The 21,439-nt window shown below is 35.4% G+C and overlaps 3 protein-coding genes across 3 annotated transcripts; 2 read left to right on the top strand and 1 right to left on the bottom strand.

Moving 5' to 3' along the window:
* The first annotated feature begins 7,362 nt into the window (after positions 1-7,362).
* Positions 7,363-8,955, top strand: LOC108831613 (uncharacterized). Its single transcript, XM_056993860.1, has 3 exons — positions 7,363-8,152; positions 8,351-8,415; positions 8,494-8,955. Exons 1-3 carry the CDS (start codon positions 7,519-7,521, stop codon positions 8,659-8,661), a joined length of 867 nt encoding a protein of 288 aa, XP_056849840.1. The 5' UTR covers positions 7,363-7,518; the 3' UTR covers positions 8,662-8,955.
* Positions 8,956-14,332: 5,377 nt separating this feature from the next.
* On the top strand, positions 14,333-17,486 carry LOC108823477 (pyruvate dehydrogenase E1 component subunit beta-1, mitochondrial). Its single transcript, XM_018596694.2, has 14 exons — positions 14,333-14,487; positions 14,628-14,687; positions 14,781-14,843; positions 15,035-15,115; positions 15,191-15,217; positions 15,306-15,368; positions 15,450-15,536; positions 15,733-15,858; positions 16,265-16,398; positions 16,479-16,551; positions 16,651-16,716; positions 16,812-16,850; positions 16,942-17,066; positions 17,156-17,486. The coding sequence occupies exons 2-14, from the start codon at positions 14,643-14,645 to the stop codon at positions 17,319-17,321; spliced, it is 1,095 nt and encodes a 364-aa protein (XP_018452196.2). The 5' UTR covers positions 14,333-14,487; positions 14,628-14,642; the 3' UTR covers positions 17,322-17,486.
* Positions 17,487-17,972: 486 nt separating this feature from the next.
* On the bottom strand, positions 17,973-21,113 carry LOC108837636 (probable serine/threonine-protein kinase At1g54610). The gene is made up of 7 exons (XM_056994243.1): positions 20,509-21,113; positions 20,099-20,383; positions 19,558-19,875; positions 19,135-19,362; positions 18,936-19,036; positions 18,714-18,840; positions 17,973-18,539 (listed from the first exon to the last, which is right to left on the bottom strand). The coding sequence occupies exons 1-7, from the start codon at positions 20,833-20,835 to the stop codon at positions 18,210-18,212; spliced, it is 1,716 nt and encodes a 571-aa protein (XP_056850223.1). The 5' UTR covers positions 20,836-21,113; the 3' UTR covers positions 17,973-18,209.
* Between the last annotated feature and the right edge of the window lie 326 nt (positions 21,114-21,439).

Here is a 21,439-nt window from a genome sequence, read left to right as displayed (position 1 = left end):
ACTAATCTATCTAGCAGATAATGGAGTAAACACTATATATGGCATGTTTATATTGTGTTGAATATTTCTGATTTAAATTTAATAATTAGGTATTTATTATATATACGATTCTCTTATAAAAGGTAACATAAATTCCGATGATCAATAATTATGTTTCCATAATATTAGGCATATACTATATTTAGATCTTTCACTAACCAGGTTGATACGAATATCTTGCATATGCAAAGGATCCTTTCCGAAAACCTTAAACACCTTAACTTCATTATTATAAATACATATCCATCGTTGTTTCTTACTAAACAAATCACAAATTTCACACAAAAATAAATGGCTTCTAATAAGATTTTCCTGCGATTAAGGATCTAAGGCCTTGGGAAAGGAGGAGAAGTCAAAAACCATCTTAAACCCATCGTTCTTAACCAGCTCCAGCAACTTCATCCATTATACAAGTGTAATCAACTAATCATTACTTTCTATTTTATGATGCAAAACATGAATAACATTACGTACCTCTATCAACTCAACGTTCACAGTTATGGCATGCAGCTTCTTTGTATTTTCACGAATAGCAATCTCAACCTACACATAATAGCTGAAACATATATGTTCTTAGAAAGAAAAAAATATACACAGGCCTCATAAATGCCTGCACTGGGAGCAGACAACTTGTAATCACACTTGTGCTCTCTTTCTGAACAAAACAACAATAAATAAAGGGTAAATGAAAAAAAATAAGGGGTAAATGGGACTAGCGACATACATGCATTTCGTTACTTTATATGAATTTTCTTGACACTAGCGATTCACATGCACTTTCTACTAGGAGTGGGCACGGAGCGGATATCCAGAGTTTTAAGGATATCCGTGATCCGATTCGTTCCCTACGAATATTCCTTTTTTTATTTGATCCGATCCGTAACTCTTCGATATCCGGATATTCGCGAATATCCGAATTTTTGCCGGATATCCGATTCGAACCGTAAAAAATAATAATAAAAAAAATCAAGAAGAAAATCTGAAATAAAATAATGATATTTGATTACAATTTTTTTTAAAATTACATGCTTTCAAAATTTCTAATAACTAAATAATTAATTTAGTTAATAAAAACATTATAAAACTTATATAGAGATATAAATGTATATATATTATATAATTTTATAAACATGTATACATAATATGTATATAACGGATCGGAGCGGATATCCGTTTCTAAAAATATTAATATTTGTGATTTGCTTCGTCTTTGACGGTTATTAGATTTTAATATTTGCTTTGATTTGTTAAGTTACGGATATTCGGATTTTTCGGATCGAATCGAAACGAATAACGGATCGAATCAAAATTTACGGATATTTTCCCACCCTACTTTCTACTATAGTATCCTAACCAAGCAGATTATCACTACATAAACATTTTGCATGTGTGGATCTTGTGATTCTAGACAAGGATCTATACTATTAACAAGAGAACCCCAACTAAAATAAAGATCATTTGAAAGTGTATTGTTTTTAAGAACAAAAATAAGCTCATATTAAAACCATATTTTTATTATATTTTAAAATATATGTATCAATTAAAATATGTATAATGAAAAACGTAAATGTTTGTTACATCTGTAATAAAACAGTATATATTTATAAGTTAAAATTGTAAATAAATAATCTTACTAAATAGTATAACCACTATATAATTTAATTTATCGATTAAAAGTATACCACTTTTATAATCTTCTAACTAATTTAATTAGTATTTTATGAAGATAAACAATCATTTATAAAATAATAATAATAAATAAAGAGGTCAATTTTATTGATATTTGATATAAACAAATATGAAATCTAGGAATTGTTTTTAAATTTCAACTAATATTTATCATTTTAGAAGTACTTTTAAGAGGACAAAATCCCGCGCTTTCAAAGCGCGGGTCAAAAATCTAGTAATAATTAAAGCAACATAGGTAATAGAAAAATAAAGCACCAAATCATGTGAAAGTTTTCTTCAAAACTCGTGATTTGCAATCCTATATAGAGAAATAAAATAAAAAGTTTACCAAACAAAACACGCCTATTTACTATTTTCTACAAAAGGAAATGATATACCTCTTTCTGAAAGCATCGATTTTTGGGTTGTGATGGCGGTGTAGTCTTAGTATAGGCAAGATATATATATAGATATATAGTCTTTCGAGGTTAGGGTTTAGGCGAAGAAACTTCTCTCTTTAATTAAGATTTTAACGCCACAAATCATGTCTACAATTTCTAATTGATTGTAAAATTTTGAAAGAATACAACTTCAATATTACATCATAAAAAATTGTGATCCCCTTGATCAGTAAATTGTTAGCAATAATCGAGCCACATATCAAAATTTTATTATTGTCATATCAAAATTGTTAGAAAAAAAAACTATTGTTGATACCAGATAGCTGTCATGAACCGATCTCGTTGTATTGACAAAGTCGTGTTGACAGATGAGTTCGGTGATTTCCAGATAAAGGGAGCGATATAGGCACTACTGCTGACCTTTCGATCAAGCTCAACCACTGTTAGGAAATCACTTCCCCCGAAAGTCGTGTTGACAGAGTCGTATTGACTAAAACCGATCAAGAAATATTACAGCTAATAATTGGATCGCATCTTGTGTATGGAAGATAGAAATCAGAGCTTATCAAATATGAGATAAGGTCTGGAAAACTTGAGAACTTTAAAGAAACATTGGAGAGAGAAACTTAGAAGAGTTTTTTTATGAAATTATTTGATGATATTTCACAAAGGGGTACACACATTTTTTATAAATGAGGAAAAGGCGCTGACATATGCGCTTACCTCATCGCTTACATCATGCTTACATAGCGATTACATCATCGCTTTATTTATTTTAAACACACATATTTTACATAATTATACATTAATAACGGATGGCTTGCTTAATGGTTGATCTCAAACTTGATGATATTCTTCTCGCAGCATCTGTAGTGGTCGTCAGGACACTCATATTCTTTTTCAAATTCTTCATTTAACTTTGAGAGACCGTTGTCGATTTCGATGTTGAACATTTTTCCTATTTCGTCGATATTCATTTCATCGTCTGAGAGTTGTGCATCTTGAAAGTACTCTGGAGGACATTCTTGGGGTTGTTCATTTTCTTGCGTTTCTATGTGTCTTTTCTTTGGGAGTTCCAAATCGGCTGGTGGAGGGGCACGTTTTTCCATATAGAATTGGAGGTCTTTCGTCGAGGCTCTTTTGGTAATCGATTTGATAAGTTTGGGGTTAAAGGAATGTGGAATATTTGTCTGGCACTGTTGAGATGGAATGCATGAGTTTGGAAGTCTTCATAGGCTTTGTTGTCGTTGAGTTTGAAATCAGGTGTAACACCTCTCTGGTAATCATTGTGGTGAATGAGGGTAGGTAGGACATGGATTTTTCTTGTTTTGCTGTTGACTTGGACAAGACGATGAAAGAAATATATTGTGTGAGGGTTGAAGAAGGGGTTGAGACTTCCTCGGCTCCTTAACCATTTGAACGGAAAACTAGTGGCTTTTGCTGATTTTCTCAATTTGTCGTTCAAGACAGATAATGGCGCAAACCATGTTAAGAAAGTGGAGAGGCATTCATTGTCTCCTAGGAGAGGGACGTAGAAATGGGGGTTGATGTGCTGGTACAACTATTGAATATCAAAAGTGATACCGATGGTGTAGATTGAGCAAAGGTACCAAAGAAAACAAGGACTTCTTCTGGCATATAGGCGTTTTTGATTCTGTAGAGATGTGCAAACGGGAAGTCAGGATTAATTCCCATAGGACTGATAAAGTGGTTGTCGGGTCCATACTTCGGCAGAATGATTGATTGCTGAGACGTTCATGTAGAGTGTTTTTATTGATGAGCTCCTGGGCGTCTTCAGGCATGTTGGAGGTGAAGTTATAGTAACTCTTTGCAGAAGAGCTCTCCATCATGTGTATTTCTTTTGGAGGGTTTCTACTGAGCATGTCAACTAGAGTGTTCTTCGAGCCCTTTAAATAGACGGATTCAAAATCGTACTCTGAAAACCATTCGCTCCATCTCAATAATTGTTGATGTGGGACTATTTTCTGCTTGAATTGTAACATCTTTGGAAAATATGACATATCCATTTCGATTCGAAATTTATGTCCTGTCAGATGGAACTCGAACTTCTCGATAACCTTCTTGACTGCCAATATCTCTTTGAACGTGGAGTGATAATGCATTTCGGAAACTTTAGAGCGTCCGCTTTTGTATCCACAGATTTGACTTTTCCCATATATTTCTACAAATAAAATGGGTCCCCAATATTTGTCGCTTGCATCAGTTTGCAAAATGCGCGTTCATGTGGAAGGAATCTTTAAAGGAGGTATCTTCTGCAACCCTATTTTTAGGCTTTTGACTGCCTCGGTTTGTCTTTTTGTCCATTGCGGTGGATTCTTTGTTAGCATCTTCTGGAATGGTCTTGTCAACTGCGAAAGTTGCGGAATGAAGTCACTGACACCAAGGAACTGTTGAATTTGTCGTTTAGTTAGATTTTCTTCGGGAATGTCAAAAAGTACATAAACTCGACTTTCCATAAACAATCATATCATTTATATCTTCGTAATTTCTGTATATTGGAAAAGAAATCTACTTTAATCATCACACGAATCAGATATTTCGATGAATATTCAAATTGATATACAGTAACATTATTAGTCTATTAAAGTAGATTGAGATTTCTAAATTCAAGGTTTTGATGCTTAAGTTAAGGGATTGTATCAATTTATTATGGATTTTTTAATTAAATTTTATGGATTCTTAATATCCATAAATTATTATTTATAAGCGCAATATCAATCTTTTTGAATTTATTTACTTCGTAATATCAATCCGTTTGAATTAATATCATGGATCCTTTTTCACCGATGATAAATCATAACTGCATTGGTATACACATTTTTAATATTAAAAATATATACTATTATAATGGAGCAAATATATTATAAAATATATTTAAAAATATATTATTACATTGAAGTTATATGACTTCGGTTTTAAAAAATATATTATTTCATTGATATACACATTTTTAATATTAAAAAAAATTGTACAAATTTAACAAACAATATAAAATCAAATGTAATAGTATAATTAAATTTAAAAAACCATACAATTAAATACTGTATAATATTGTTGTATGAATTCAGAATTATAGTTGGAGATGAAAAATACAATATCACACCAAAAATTACTTGATATCATGTTGAAGTAATATCAATAAATTATGATTTATAAGCGCAATATCAATCGTTTTGACTTTATGTACTTCGTAATATCAAGTTTGAATTAATATCGCACAAGTAATGACATGGTTTTGATTTATAGCGATGATGGCCATTATCGTAATGACATGATTATGATTTGTAATGTATGATAGGAAAAAATATCCGTCTTTATTTCGATCGAACATATTGAATTGCATACGGAATTTAGTCAGAAAAAGACTGAGATGAAGTAGAAATCACGTACGTAGAACACGTAATATATAGGTCTTTAAATTTCTATGATCCATATAAATTGATATACACATTTTTAAGATTAAAAAAATTAAATTTTAACTAATGACTTCTGTAAAGAATACAATTTTACATATTAAAAAAACAACATAAAAATCAAATGTAATCATATAACTAACTGTCAAAAATAACAACTAAATACTATATAAAGTGTTAACTTTTACAAATTTAACAAACAATATATAAAATCAAATGTAATAGTATAATTAAATTTAAAAAACCATACAATTAAATACTATATAATATTGTTGTCTGAATTTAGGATTATAGTTGAAGATGAAAAATACAATATTACACCAAAACATTTATTTGATGTCATGGTTGGAGTAATATCAGTAAATTATGATTTATAAGCGCAATATAAATCTGTTTGAATTTATGTACTTTGTAATATCAATCAGTTTGAATTATTATCACGCAAGTAATGACATGATTATGATTTATAGCGATGTTGGCCATTATCATAATGACATGATTATGTTTTGTAATGTATTATAGGAAAAAAATATTATCTTTATTTCGGTCAAAACATATTGAATTGTATACAAAATTTAGCCAGAAATAGATTGAGATGGAGTAGAAATCACATAGAAACGTGCTATATATGTCGTTAACTTTCTATGATCCATATAGATTGATATACATATTTTTAATGAAAAAAAAAATTAAATTGTAACTAATGACTTTTGTAAAGAATAAAATTTTACAAATTTAGCAAACAATATAAAAATCAAATGTCGTAATATAATTAAACGTAAAAAAACTTACAATTAAATACTATATAATATTGTTGTATGAAGTTAGAATTATAGTCGGAGATGAAAAAATATAATATTACACCAAAATATTATTTGATGTTATGGATGGAGTTGTACTAAATATATTTTCATCTTTATGTTTAAAATTATACACTTAATAAAATATTAAAAACCAAAAAGAAGTTGTAATCATGATTGTCTTGGTACATTTTATAAAATAATAAGTGTAGATTTATTTTGTTAACCACGTTCAATCGTAATAATAGCAATATTTAACGAAATTACACTATTCATAATGTCTTTACCATGCATATAAAATGAAACACATGCTATAGTGGCCAGGCCCGGCTCATATGTATGATGGACTCTGTACATCAGCTGTACATCGGTTGGTACGTTTGAGGACCTTTTTTATCTAAAAATGGACCTTAAATATAAAGGAAAATTTTGGTCAAAAAGTGGACTATGTGCTATTGCTCCTCTGGCACATGCCAAGAGCCGGCACTGATAGTGGCTTTGTAGGTTTTTTGGGATTGACATGACATGACATGTAATTAGCATAGGCAAGAAAGAGTTATTCAATGAAGAATGTGAGGTGCATTGTAGTGTTGACACCTAGAAAATGGCAAAGTTATTAATCATACATGAGGATGAGGTTTATTTTTAAAAGTGCTCCTCAGATAATAAAAAGAGGATGTGCATCAATAAACCAATAAAGATTTTTTTTTTCTTTTGGTGTCATATACATAAAATTAAGAGCTTCACAAGTAAATACAACGGAGCTTCTTCCAAAGTGAAAGATCAAGATACGTTGAACAACGCGTTGACGATTACAGTAAATTAGTCATCAAAAATATCTGTAATTGAGGAGAGGCTAACTGCAAGTCAAAAATGACAACAAGAATGAATATGTCACTTAGATAAATTTGCCTTAATAAATCACTAGTTGCCAAATTTAGCAAATAGATTGCAACTAACCAATTAATTCATCACACAATCTCAATCATTTAACAGTCTCGCATTCTCTCCCTTCTTCTTCATAAATATTATCTTCCATTCATTACCCTCCCAATTAATTGGCTCTCTTCTCTCCTCTTCTCTTCCTTGTTCTCAAGAATCTACCGCCACCCATCCGCCGCCGTATGATCTGTTTCGTGGCAGCGGTTAAATCATCTTTTTGATATTTGTATTGATATGGGTTGTGGTGGTTCAAGGCTAGGAGGTGTGGCGGCGGCAAGAGCGGATGAGGGAGGCGTTGTGCCACTTCCGGCGGGAATACGTCCGCTTCTCCGGCGTAGATTAGACGAGATGAAGAAACGGAGCCATGCAAACGTCTTTAAAGGGAACAATACGCTATCCAAGACGGAGTTTCTAAGGCACAATTCCTCCGAGGACGGAGATGAGAAGGAGGAGAACGTCGAAAGCTTGAAGTTATCGTCTAAGGTGGCTCCTGCGCCTGAACATCACGTGGAAGAGAAAAAAGAGGTTATTTATGAGAAGGTTTCGTCCATAGATGAGGTTAAAGAGGAGGAAGAGGTTGTGAAGAAACAAGATGAGAAAAATGATGATGCCGTCAATGTTAAGAAAGAAGGAAATGATGGTATAAATCATGATGAGATCATCATTGCTAAGAAGGAAGGAGGTGATGGTGTTGCTCAAGATGGTCGTATAAATCTTGATGAGGTCATCATTGCTAAGAAGAAAGGATATAATGGTGTTGATCATGATGAAGGGAGGATGAGCAATTTAGATGAGAGGATGATATGTCCTGGATCTCCAAGCTTTCGGGTTTATTGTATCGATGTTGCTTCTGATGATGACGAAGAAGGTAAACCTTAAATATATATGTACCCAAAAAACTGTAAATAACATGAAACTATGTATATATTATTAAGCCTTTTTTCCAAAAAAAAAACTATGTATATATTACGTAAGATTTGTTTTGTTTAGTTTCTAATATGATTGTCGATGCACAATAAGGTTAAAAATTGACTTCGTTTAAAAAAATTATCCATGTCTTTTGCAGAAAAATATGGTGAAGTTGCGAGAAAGTCGATGGAAACCGAAAGCATCAGTATAGAGCCAAAAGAGGTAGAATATCGTTTTACAACAATTTAAAAAAATTACCAATAAATAGAATGTGAATCACATTCCTTCGTTATACAATAGGACGAAAGCATCGTGAAAAAGGAGAAAAGAGAAAGAAAAGGAAATAGATTCGGAATAGCATTGCCAAGGAAGTATTTAGCTAATGTGACTGCACAGTGCTATGCCAATGCAGGATGCATGGGCAATAACACTCACACTCGACGTGTGCAAGAGAAATCGAGCCAGTGAGTATTATGATTGCCATCTTTAAATTGATTTGTTCAAAGAAGAATGATGCGTGGTGTAATGGTGTACGAGGCTATAATGAGTATTCAAAAACCACCCCAACATGCAAAACACTAATACCCTTTTAATTAGACTTTTATTTGTTTTGAGAGACGCTTGTTTCAGAATTTGTACACCTCTTCGTCTCTTTGCTTTCTCTCAGGATAAGTTAGTGTTTGACGAATTTTACCTTTTTTACTTTCATGTGGAAAATATGTAAGTAATTGAACTTGCGCAATGAGAAGATGTTTTTACTTGTAACTATATTTTATTTTATTTTTTTAACTTTAAATTCCGTTAATAATATAAACCGATACAACCATAAAAAACTGCAAAAAAGGTCTTACAACACAAGTATGCCATAAAACCTACACTTCTACTAGAAACTAAAGAAACTTCCCATGATACAAAAAGGAGAACCACATTCCTAATAAAGAAACATGAGGGATGGGGGAAGACGAAGTTGAGGAGGAGAGAGCTCTTGAGAGCGGGCCTAAACGGAGCCGAATCGTGTCTCTGATATCCGAGATAATTGCTTCCGGCAGACGAGAAGTGGAGGCATGAATTCTGGCGTTTCGCTCCTTCCAAATATGAATCTGATAGTCATAACCAGATGATTATCGGAGGACGGTCTATCTAGTCAACTCAAGATGGCCTCTCTTGTAAATGCAAGCAAAGTCTCACATTGGAAGTTTAGATAAATAATGTCTAATATATAAAGAGATGTCAAACTCTGAATAGTACGAAACCTTTTGGGAACGAGCCCAAACCAAATCCATGAGGGCTTTGCCTTCTGACCCAAAGTAGACAATATTGTACTAATCGGACTATATAGAGTTGGACATGGGGTCTTGCAATCCCAACAATTGGTATCAGAGCCGGGATGATGAAAATCTGCAAGAAGACCAAAATACCCTTCAAGTTCGAAGTAGTGCTTCCTTCGATGGGAAGGGAGGGTACGTAGCAGAGGCCAGTCAAAGATCCTGGAAGCTTCGGTTGTGGGAGGAGAATCCTCAAGGTGACTTCGCGATTAAGTGGTGTCGGAGATTTGTATCGAAAGTCTCTCCCTAACGATACTACAAAGATTAGGTGGATATTTCTAATGGTGCTGCAAGGATTAGGTGGTGAATATCCTAATGATTTTGCAAAGGTTAGGTGGATAAATCTTAATAGTGTAACAAGGTTAGGTGAAGAGTCCTGTTTGGGATTACAGCAGTACAAACAAAGTTTGAATGGAGGTTTGTTGTGAATGCAAACAAAGTCCCACATTAGAAATTTAAACAAATAATGTCTAGTATATAAAGAGCTGTCTAACTCTGATTAGTACGAGGCTTTTTGGGAAGGAGACCAAAGTGGACAATATCGTACTAATCGGACAATGTATAGTTGGACATGGGCTTGTAAAATCCCAATAGCCTCAAAAGAGTGGGGAGGCTGTAGGTTTTTTCACCATAAAATAAGACCAGACTGCTGAGCTGAAAGTCGAAATAGAGATGCTGACGAGTCTTGTTGTGCGCTGAGCATAGAACGCATTCTGTAGGGACCTCACCCCACTGTCTCATCCTGTCTCTGGTCGCTAATATGTGCCTAACATTTACCCCAGTAAGGAAAGCATGCTTCGGTATGTGCCCTAAGAACCTGACATGCTTATGCCATGATACAACCTACCCAGGGGGAACAGAAAGGACCAAGTAAGAAACTTTTGGACAGGGACCTGATCTGCTACTCTCCAAGCATATTTGTCATCCGAGATAGAGGTTGTGATAGGTTCCGGAGAAGACAAGCACTGCTTCAGAAATTGAATAATGGGGTTTCTAGTTCTCATACTCTCAAGACACTAGTTACCATCACTGATACTGTCTGCAACCGTCGCATCAATGGGAAGCCCAGTGACTTGTGGACCTTCTGGACCCATAATTTCTATCGAAGGACCCAGCAGAGTCCATGAGTCTTGCCAAAGCTTGCTGTAATACGTGAGTCAATTTCACACACCACAAACTGTCTGGCAATTTGACGCAGTTTACATATAGCTTTCCGGATCCAGTTGCTTGGCCGATGAACTTGTAGAGTCCAAAAATTCTCAGACCCAGTCATGTTAACTCAAATACAAGCTGCTCACAAATAAAAAAAAATTCGGAAAAATCAGCCATATCAGCTTGACAGCAAAGACGTGGTTCCACTCAGCAATTCTCTTCAGACCAAGACCTCCACACTTCTTGAGGGTGCAAACTGAAACCCACGAAACGTTTTCCCCTCTTATCGATGAGTAGTCCCATTCCATAAGAACCCATTGCCCCTCTTGCCGATGAGTAGTCCCATTTCCATAAGAACCCATTGCACATGCGTACTAATGCTTCTATGCAATCGCTTGGCAAAATAAAGATTGTTGCCAAGAGTGTAATGATGGAGTATATGACTGCTTTTACCAAAACCAAATGGCCAGCATAAGATAAATGCTTTACTGTCCAAGATCAAAACCGAGAGGTTACTTTGTCAACCAGCAGCTGGAAGTCTGACTTTTTCATCTTGTGAGAGGAGAGTGGGACTCCCAAATATCTCACCGGAACTGACCATTGAGAAATTCCCACTCTTTCTGCCAGCTCTTTGCACCGAGTATTACTACCCTCATCAATTAATAACTCTGTCTTTCTCCGGTTCATAGAGTCCTGAAACTTTCCAGAAATCTTCAATAAATCCCAGTATTCCTCTCAGAGATTCTTCAGTTCCGTCGAAGAAGACTAACACATCGTCGGCAAAACTGAGATGGGTTACCAAAGGAGCTTGACAGGAAGGATGAAGAAGAAGATATTCTCCACTGCGCCTTTATCTAACAAGCTTGAGAGAACATCCAATATAAGAACAAATAAGAGCAACGAGATAGGATCACCTTGCCTTAGAGCATCTCCAATGTATTACTCCATATTTTACTCCAAAATGGTGCAACACCAAAATGGAGTAAGGTTTTACTCTAATGTATTATTCCATTTTCTACTCCAAAAATAATATATTTTTTTTAATAATTGCTAATAATACCTTATACTTATAAAAATTTACCAATTAACCCCAACTACTTTATATTTATAAAAATTCTTTAAAATATAATTTATTTGAATTAAACATTTATTATTAAAAAGTACAAGAAATCAATAAAAATAAAATAAAAAGACAATATATAAGTTGGTTCAATAATGGCATTAGAATATTTTCTCACAAGTGATTAGCTAATGCATTTCGTAATGAAACATAAGCTCTTTATCTTTGATATTCCTAAATTGAGCAAAACAAATTGAAATCAGACACTTTCATCTTCTTTAATTTTGATATCTGGAGGTGGAGCTTCTCTCCAAGTTTAATTGGTGCATCAAATTCACGCTCATCATCAATTATCATGTTATGTAAAATTATACATGTAGTCATTATGTCATGTAACACATTTTTTCCAAAATTGAACAGGTCTTTTCAGAATAGCGAAACGTAACTGTACATCCTTTTATTTTATCTTTATTTTATATTATTATTTTTTAATTATATTATGCATTTTATGTAAAATTACTAAATAATGAAATATCTTGTTTGTTTATGTTATTGTATCATTTTAAAATATTATTTAATTAAGAAATAAAAACATTAAAAATTGAAAAGACTATTTCATAAATAAAAAAAAGTTCAAGACCAAAATGGAGTAATGAATAAGATTACTCCACATCAGGTCACGTTTGCAACGGATTGTTCCCAGTTGGTGAAGATGGTTTCAAAACCAGAGAAATGGCCAGCTTTTGTAAGTTACTTGGAAGATATCAAGACCTTGAAAGAGAGCTTCTTACGCTCAGAGATAGTTTATATACCACGGACGAAGAATTTAAAGGCGGACAGTCTAGCACGTAGTTTCAGGAAACAACCGTCTTTCGTCGTGCACATGGACGCAGATCTCCCAGTGTGGTTTACAGAGTCAGTTTGAATCTGTTTTTATGTTGATGACAAAAAAAAGAATAAGATTACTCCATAAATGGAGTAACCCTAGCCATTACTCCATTTTGAGGTTTAAAATAGAGTGGGGTTGGAGAAGATTTTACTCCAAATTGATGTTTGGAGTAGAAAATGGAGTAGGGTTGGAGATGCCCTTAAGCCTTTCTTCCCGCCGAAAAAACTTGCCAATTCTCCATTGATAAAAATGCTAAATGAGGCTGTCATAACACATTCCTTGTTCCATTCTATGAAATTAGGAGGAAGATCTATAGCCTAAAACACATTATCCAGAAAGCCCCAATGCACATTATCATAAGCTTTTGATAAATTCACCTTCAGAAAACCCCGAGTGGTATCATCTGGTTTATCATAATCATTAACCAACTCCGACGCTAAGAGCACATTCTCTCACAAAAGCCTACCTTGGACAAATCCTACTTGATTAAGTTGAACTGCCTCAGGAATGATACGCCTTAATCGATTCTTTAAAATCATCGGTATGACTTTATAGACAGTAGAGCATAAAGAGATCGGCCGAAACTGGGACATCATGTCTGCTCCTGTGACCTTAGGTATCAGTGTAATGTCAGTGGCATTGAACCTTTAGCATCCTGCTACTAGTGAAGAATTCCTTGATAGCAGCTATAGTGTTGGGGCCTACAACTGACCAAGCTTCCCAAAAGAATTCTACTGGAAATCCGTCCGGGACGGGAGCTTTGCTCTTCGGCATACCAAAAATAATTCCTGTAATTTCTTCAGCTAAACTCCATCCCAATGCAGCAGATTCAGAAAATAATGTCAAAGTAAGTGATGATGATGAAGAAAATCTGTGGCAGTTAATGCAATTGAGAAAGAAAAATGAGCTCAATTTCAAAGAGGGTTATGGCGATCTCCACCAGCTTGCACAGTAAAAGAGCTCAGATTCATAGTCCGAATCCAAGCCGTGGCTTTGGGTAGAAGACTCTAACTCAGAAACTCTAACTCAGAAAGGAGTGTTTTCCCTTCCTTTTGGTGTAAATATGAAGGTTTTTAGTTGGAATATTATGGGTTTTAGCGATAGTGATCGTTAGAGGATACAAATTCATTCGTCCAAACCTAATTTGAAAGCCAATTTTCAAAAACAAAAACAAAATGATAGGAAAGAAATAATTTTAGTCAAAAGAAAAAACATATATTATATCAAATGTTCTGATTATATAATATAAATTTCTGTTGGAAAATATTTATTAGATCCCATAAAAAGTAGAAATAAGAGTTCAAATATATACAAAACTTTCAAAGGTTAAACTATCACAAAAATGTTTACACAATGCAAAATAAAATAATTTCAAACTCAAAAAATATTCAAATTCTTTATTATGCATACTATAAATATAAAATATTCATAAATTCACAAAAATATATAGTTCAAAATACAACATCCAACGAAATAATTGTATACAAAATATTTGAAAAATCAAAATTGTTCCGGGCGTAGCCCGGGTTAATCCATAGTAATATAAAAAAGAACATTTGGGTCGTTGCCCTCCTTTTTATAATAAACTTCTGGCATAAGCATAATTATATAGTTGACAAAGAAAAGAGAGAAAAAGATGTTGCTAAAAAAAAAAAAAGAGAGAAAAAGAAAAGGTAATAATCCGAAAATATCAACCATTGGATCATAACTAATCTACGGCTCCTATAATTCAATTAAAAATCTCGTGTGCTGTGTGTTGTTGTTACAACAAGAGCAAGTACCCTTTCGCTCAAGCTTTGAGCCGTCTTCTTCTTCTTCTTCTCCTCCTCTTCTGAATCCGCCGGTGCGGTTGATCGTACAAAGCTAAGGTGATCCATTCTTCCTTCTCCAATATCGTTAGACTCTGCTTCTCTCCTCCAGATTATGACTTCTGTATTCGTTTTCTTTTTCTCCTACGATTGTTAGATCCCCCATGACAATTTTGATCATTGCTGATTTTTGGTTTCAGGTAGAGAGAGAGAAAATGTGGGGAATCTTGAGGCAAAGAGCCGTCGTTGATGGAGGCTTGGTAAGTAAGAGAGGATTACAGATTTGAGACTTCTCTGGGATTTACAGATTTCTCCATTTTCTGATTTTTTTTTTGAAAATGGATTTTGAACAGTCTCTCAGGAGGACACGATCCGCATTGGTTTCAGCAAGGAGCTACGCAGCTGGTTCAAAAGAGGTATTTGTCTCTCTATCCAGTTCTCAGCTACCTTTGTTGGGAAGACGATTTAGGGTATAGTTAAACATAGAACAATTGTTAGTGACTCATCTCACTGAAATTGGGAGTTTTTGAGGAGTATATACCATTTTAGAGTCACAACATATGTATAGAGTTTTATGTATACTAAAATATTGTTAATCCTTGTTTAGATGACAGTCAGAGATGCCCTAAATTCTGCAATTGATGAGGAAATGTCTGCAGATCCTAAAGTATTTGTCATGGGTGAAGAGGTTAGTTGCTGCTGACATGATTGATATCATCTAAGCCTTTATAATCAGATGTTGATATTTCTTCTTCTTCTTTAGGTTGGACAATATCAAGGTGCCTACAAGGTTAGAAAACTCAGAATTTTTAGTTAAATTTCTCTTGTTTGATCCTTATCTTCTGATCCTGGATTTCAATCGTGTGGTGTGCGCACAGATAACTAAAGGACTTTTGGAGAAATATGGTCCTGAGAGAGTTTATGATACCCCTATTACCGAGGTTTGAATTTCTTTCTTGTGTATCCGTGTATGTCCATGTTTCTCTAGATTTCTGACAGTAATCTCTTAACCATGTTTTTAGGCTGGATTCACTGGAATTGGAGTTGGTGCCGCCTATGCTGGCTTAAAGCCTGTTGTAGAATTTATGACCTTTAACTTTTCAATGCAGGTTAGCGTTGCTTTTTGTTCTATTTCCTACTACTACATTTCACCTCCTTCCTTGAGTTGATTACGCATCATTGTTGCGTTATATGTTACCAGGCATCATTGACTTTATTATTCTCTCTTTTGGCATCTCGTCATTGTTGACACTAAAGTACACAGACAGCTATCTCTATCCTAACATCCTTTTGGACTTGTTTCAGGCAATTGATCATATCATTAATTCTGCTGCAAAGTCAAACTACATGTCTGCTGGACAGATAAATGTACCCATCGTCTTTAGAGGACCCAATGGTGCTGCTGCTGGTGTTGGTGCTCAGCATTCTCAGGTAAACGCTTCTGAATTCGTTCAAACGTTGCCTTGAGCTTCTAGGTAACTGATTACGATAATTTAGAATGAGGAAACAGGCTTTGGCTCTAACAGTGATAAAAATTTCATTAAATATGTGCATTTCACTGATTGATAAAAACTGTGTTGTTCAACTGTTCTCTTAAGCTTGGTTATGATCACATGGAACTATGACTGTCTCAGGGAAGGTCCTAAAATGTTTACTGTATGACTAATATTAACGATATGTGCATTTAGGATTTATCTCTGTCTTTGTAGTTGTAGTATTCAACGTTTAAAAAACATGATACAAGGATCAATATGTACTTACGATTGCTTGAGACCTTGTATCTGTATCTCCGGTCCTCTGGATGTTAAACGGAGGTATTATGTTCTACACTTTGCAGTGCTATGCAGCCTGGTACGCCTCAGTTCCTGGTTTGAAAGTTCTCGCTCCATATTCAGCTGAAGATGCTCGTGGTCTTCTTAAAGCTGCCATTAGAGACCCTGACCCTGTTGTCTTCCTTGAAAACGAGTTACTGTAAGTAGAACACCTAATCTGAATTCTGGATATGTGATTAGAGCCAAAAGTCACATATTAATTTGATTCCCGTCACGCAGATATGGTGAATCATTTCCAATTTCAGAAGAAGCACTTGATTCAAGTTTCTGTCTTCCCATAGGCAAAGCCAAGGTTACTACTGTCCCTCATATTTATCGTCCTTTTGCCAAAAGTCCAAGATATTCTATCTAGCAAGTTGGATTCTTTAATGCTGTATTATGGCTATAACAGATTGAACGAGAAGGAAAGGATGTAACAATAGTAACTTTCTCGAAGATGGTCGGTTTTGCCCTCAAGGTTTGAGACTTTCTTATCTACATTTTTTTAGTTTCCTGCCTACCATGCACCTCTTTTTGTTCTGTCTCTGGATTACGTAATGTACATGATTCCAGGCAGCTGAGAAGCTCGCAGAAGAGGGAATAAGTGCTGAGGTATGAAGAATTTTAGTCATCTGTCTTGTGATTCCTGCTTTAAACTGATACATAAGCTCTGAAACGTTTGGTTGTTGATAAAAATGGATAGGTAATAAATCTACGGTCAATCCGTCCGCTAGACAGAGCAACCATCAATGCTTCAGTGAGAAAAACAAGTAGATTGGTAACAGTTGAAGAAGGTTTCCCTCAGCATGGAGTCTGTGCAGAAATCTGGTTAAACTTCATTTCATCGACTCAGAAAAATAAAACCCATATATTAATTGTCATTGTCAAAATTAATGTAATCTGTTATGGTGGAACAGTGCGTCGGTTGTGGAGGAGAGCTTTTCATACTTGGATGCACCGGTGGAGAGGATAGCAGGAGCTGATGTACCAATGCCTTATGCAGCTAACCTAGAGAGATTGGCTCTTCCTCAGGTAGAGGATATCGTTCGAGCAGCCAAGAGAGCTTGTTACAGATCCAAATGAAAAAAAAAATGATCATCGTCAAGAACACATTTCTTCTTTGATCTTTTAAAGGAAAGGAAAATAAGAAAAAAAAAAAGAGAAATTGATGTCTCTTTTGCTACCAAACCACCATTCGTGATTTTTATTTGATATTTTGCTATTATTTATCTTGTTAATCTTCGCTCACTGCGGTTTTCTTTTTCTTTTTTGTCCTTCCCGAATTGAAAATTATAAATCTTTTGGGGTAATTGATAAATCGATCGAGAAAGCTTAGTAATGGAGCTCACAGCACCTGTCTTTTCTTTGTGTAATGATTGGATCATAACAAAGGCCCCCACCAAATAATTGATGAAATGTTTGTGTTACTGGTTTTCCTTTCTGTCATCTGTTTTCATTTCAAATCACCAATGGTCAGTAAGAATGTAAGATCAATAGGTTCACTACTTCCTTCACATATTGAAACCACCGCCAACTACTACATAATAACAATGATTAATAAAGGAGAGGCAAACAAACAAAAGACATCAACAGAGTCACATGACTGAGTTCAGCCCTCTACTGATAATTTTACCTTGCTTACTCGCTATCATTCAAATATTCATCCAAGTTTCTAAGATTTCTGAAGATAGAAATTTGAAAAATGACAGAAGTCAAATATTTTGAACATCTTAATGACTGAAACCACAAAACCCATTTCAACAATCTATACATTCTAAAAAGTACCTTAACTGTATTTTTACATGAGAGTCGAACCACATTTCCATTTGTGCAATATCTCGCTCATTCTATTCTGCTACAAAGAACATGATTTTCTTCAACTAATCTCTCTCTTCTTTGAACTGAAACGGAAACAACCTCTTATTCCTGATGCACTAATGTAACTTTCGACTTGTTTCTCGTTTACCTATCCTATCTCCGGTTCCCAAAAACTTCTGATCTGCTCCTGAAAAGTAAGTCCATAGATAGCCCAAGCGCTGGAGGAGGTTTAAGCCCCCATATGTACTTTCTAGAAGAAGACCCCCGAGTTCCTTCTTTGTTTGAAATCTTTCTCATTGATGCCCCTTCCCCGGCCTTCAATGATCTTGATGACCCGAAAGAAGCCTCAGGCTTTGCACCAAATGCTGAGCTTTTCTTTGACTGATCTTCTTCCACTGGGTGCCCAACAGCACCGTCCTGGTGAGGAGGCGGGAACTTCTCGCTCTTGCTCTTTCCATGTGTTTGTGGTACCACTCTCCATCTCTGCAAGCACACATTAGGAAAGTGTCACATATTACATTTTTAACAACTCTCTAATAAAATCACCCTATAGCGTTTATAGGCATAGCTGATTAATCAAAGCTTTGTTCATTCATATGAAGACATTGTTTATCTTTCTTTTGTGTTGTGTGCATAAGTATGAATGAGATTTCTCACATCTAAGTTTGCTTGAATCTCGGCATTAGCTTCTGGAGCTGGAAAAGCTCTCCCAGTGCGATCCCCACGATACCTTATTCTTCTGGCTCCTTCAACACCACTAGATTTTCCAGCAAGACCCTTTTGCCTTAGCCAAACAAATGCAGCCACCAGACAAGACAAATATTACAAATCAATCTAATCAAATAGCAAGTGCAACCAGAAAACGCATAGAAGAAGTACCTTCTTGCCTCTTCGTCCCTTAGCTTTAAATTCAGTTCTTTGGAAGGTGGATATTTTGGTAGACTTGATGGATCACAAGCTAAAGGTTCACTCGTAAAGAACTGTACAAACAAACAGGATGTGTGTTTTCCATCTAAATCACGAACTACCATAATATCAAACAATAGAAAGATTTGGAGAGGTTGGAAGGATGACTCACTTCACTACTCAAGGCTGAGGTAGACGTTCCTCGATCACCAGGATCTATGGCAAGAAGTGTCTCGACTAGTTGCACAGTGGACGGATCGAAGGCGTTGAATGCTTCAGCCACACAACGTTTGTACGGATGTTGGGGCTTAAAAAGGGTTGCGTTTGGCAATTTGTACTTCTTCCAGTACGATTCTGAAGGGGAGCCACATAATTTAAATATCTTATGAAGTTGTTCCACCTAAAAAAAGAACAAAATTAGCAGTTTAAACAACAGTCTTATTAAAATCTTGGGTGGGTGTAACATGCATTTAATATGGTCCCAAGATCATGCAAGTCAAAGAAGCAATAACTTCTCTCTATAATGAAACTAAAGATAAGAGGGGGCCTACACGTGTCTGTATATGATAAAGATATAAACATTGATTCTGTCTACCTCGGTTCTTCCTGGCATGACGGGCTTGCCCGCAAGTAACTCTGCCATGATACAACCGGCACTCCAGAGATCAACGCCAGTTCCATAGTTGGTAGCTCCAAGAAGGAGCTCAGGAGGGCGGTACCAGAGCGTGACAACACGACTAGTCATCGTTTGCTTTTGCTTTGGATCATAAAAGGTAGCCAACCCGAAGTCAGCAATCTTCAGTATTCCATCATTATCTATCAGCAAATTAGAACCTTTGATATCCCGATGTAAGACTCCTCGGCTATGGCAATGCTCTAGCCCAGATAGTAGCTGCTTCATAAAACATTTCACCTGAAGAAAACAAAAACAAAAAAAAAAATGTACTTCAGATTATGAAAGAAGAACAAAAAAAAATGAATGACAATTCATTAAAACATTAAAATGTACTTCAGATTATATTTGGAAAGCATTATCTACAATTGCACATGAAGACATGAACATATTAACTTGCTCCTTGTAATAAAAGATCATGTAATCTACTTTAATACATTAATCAGTGTGACAAGACACAAACCTGAGAAAGATCAAACTTGACACGTTGAGCAGCAGCAAGGCCGGTGAGATCATGCTCCATATACTCGAAAACAAGGTAGAGACTACAGGAAACCCTGGAAGCAACTAACCCTTGAAGCTTGATAACATTAGGATGATTGAGGCGTCGCAGCACAAGAATCTCTCTAGCCATGAACTTAACACTCTCTGCTTCCAAATTATCAAACCTAACTTTCTTCAAAGCTACAATTTTTCCAGTCAATAGATCCTTCGCCTTGTACACATTGCTGTAAGTTCCTTGCCCAATCTATAGAATGACAACATTAAAAACAAAAAAGTAGTAAAATTAATTAATCGAAAAAAAAAGTAATAAACTTTCTAATTATATTATCACTTTTATGATTAATGATTAGTGTTTTGATTAATTATTACCTTCTCGAGCTTCTCGTATGTGGTGGCTCGCCGTGGAGTCAAGTCTTTGATGGACTCGCCGCAAGCAGAAATCAGCCACGGTGGCCATCCTTCCGGCGCACGGAGACTCATCCCCAACGGGCGGCGAGAGGAGCCGGCGGAGAAGTCGCCGGTGTGCCACGTTCTCGCCGTCTGAATCTGAGTCGAGCCTAAATCATTCTTGCTCTCTCCGGTTTCGATGACCTCCGGTACAGATACGGCGGTGGAAGGCAAATGATGATTCGTCTTGGTTTCATCGTCGGGATTATGTTTTCCTCGAGCGGACTTCTTGCAGAAAACGCAGCCCATTGTTTCGGAATCGGCGAAAGCTTTTTTCTTTATTAGTTTATCATTATCGCCGCCGTGAACGGCAAACCGCTAGACTGATGTTTCAGCTTTAATGTGAGTTGTTTTTGTTTTTGTTTGTCTCACTTGGAAAGATACATTTACACAGTGGGAATATAGATTTTCCGAAACGACAGAGTTTTGGATCAGTGGAGTCTTTCGCACGTAGGTGAGTGAAGAAGACTGGTGGTTTTCCGTTAATAGTTAACGGTGGTTTCACGTGGAAGATCTTTTTAGAGTTTTAACTCTGAGATGTTTCTATCTATGTAACTAGAAGAGTTGTGAAAGAATATAACCTGATTAATGCCTGAGAAAGCCTTTCTTATTGGTAAAAAACCTTTGAAGCCCAAAAGTTATTCTACTTTTTCGTTCAAAGTTCAAACAGATTTGACTTTATGTTCCTTTCTTTAACTTAAATTTCATTTTTTATTTTATTATGAATGTTACTCCAGCCTTTTTGTCAACTACCAAAATAATTTGAAGATCAGTGCTGTATACAACAGAATTTTTAAAAATATCAACATTGGTTTTCAGCATTTATCACATTATTATAATGTGTAAAGATAAT

This window comes from Raphanus sativus, chromosome 9, assembly GCF_000801105.2.
Source record: "Raphanus sativus cultivar WK10039 chromosome 9, ASM80110v3, whole genome shotgun sequence".
Lineage (NCBI taxonomy): Eukaryota > Viridiplantae > Streptophyta > Magnoliopsida > Brassicales > Brassicaceae > Raphanus > Raphanus sativus.
This window is presented reverse-complemented; position numbering and strand designations above follow the sequence as displayed.

Coding starts and splice junctions, on each gene's coding strand:
- LOC108831613 (XM_056993860.1), top strand. CDS start 7,519: ATGGGTTGTGGTGGTTCAAGGCTAGGAGGTGTGGCGGCGGCAAGAGCG. Junction 8,153..8,350: donor TTCTGATGATGACGAAGAAG/GTAAACCTTAAA, acceptor TGTCTTTTGCAG/AAAAATATGGTGAAGTTGCG. Junction 8,416..8,493: donor TCAGTATAGAGCCAAAAGAG/GTAGAATATCGT, acceptor GTTATACAATAG/GACGAAAGCATCGTGAAAAA.
- LOC108823477 (XM_018596694.2), top strand. CDS start 14,643: ATGTGGGGAATCTTGAGGCAAAGAGCCGTCGTTGATGGAGGCTTG. Junction 14,688..14,780: donor CCGTCGTTGATGGAGGCTTG/GTAAGTAAGAGA, acceptor GATTTTGAACAG/TCTCTCAGGAGGACACGATC. Junction 16,399..16,478: donor TTCCTTGAAAACGAGTTACT/GTAAGTAGAACA, acceptor CCCGTCACGCAG/ATATGGTGAATCATTTCCAA.
- LOC108837636 (XM_056994243.1), bottom strand. CDS start 20,835: ATGGGCTGCGTTTTCTGCAAGAAGTCCGCTCGAGGAAAACATAATCCC. Junction 19,876..20,098: donor TCAAGTTTGATCTTTCTCAG/GTTTGTGTCTTG, acceptor TGTTTTCTTCAG/GTGAAATGTTTTATGAAGCA. Junction 19,037..19,134: donor CCTCAGCCTTGAGTAGTGAA/GTGAGTCATCCT, acceptor TTGTTTGTACAG/TTCTTTACGAGTGAACCTTT.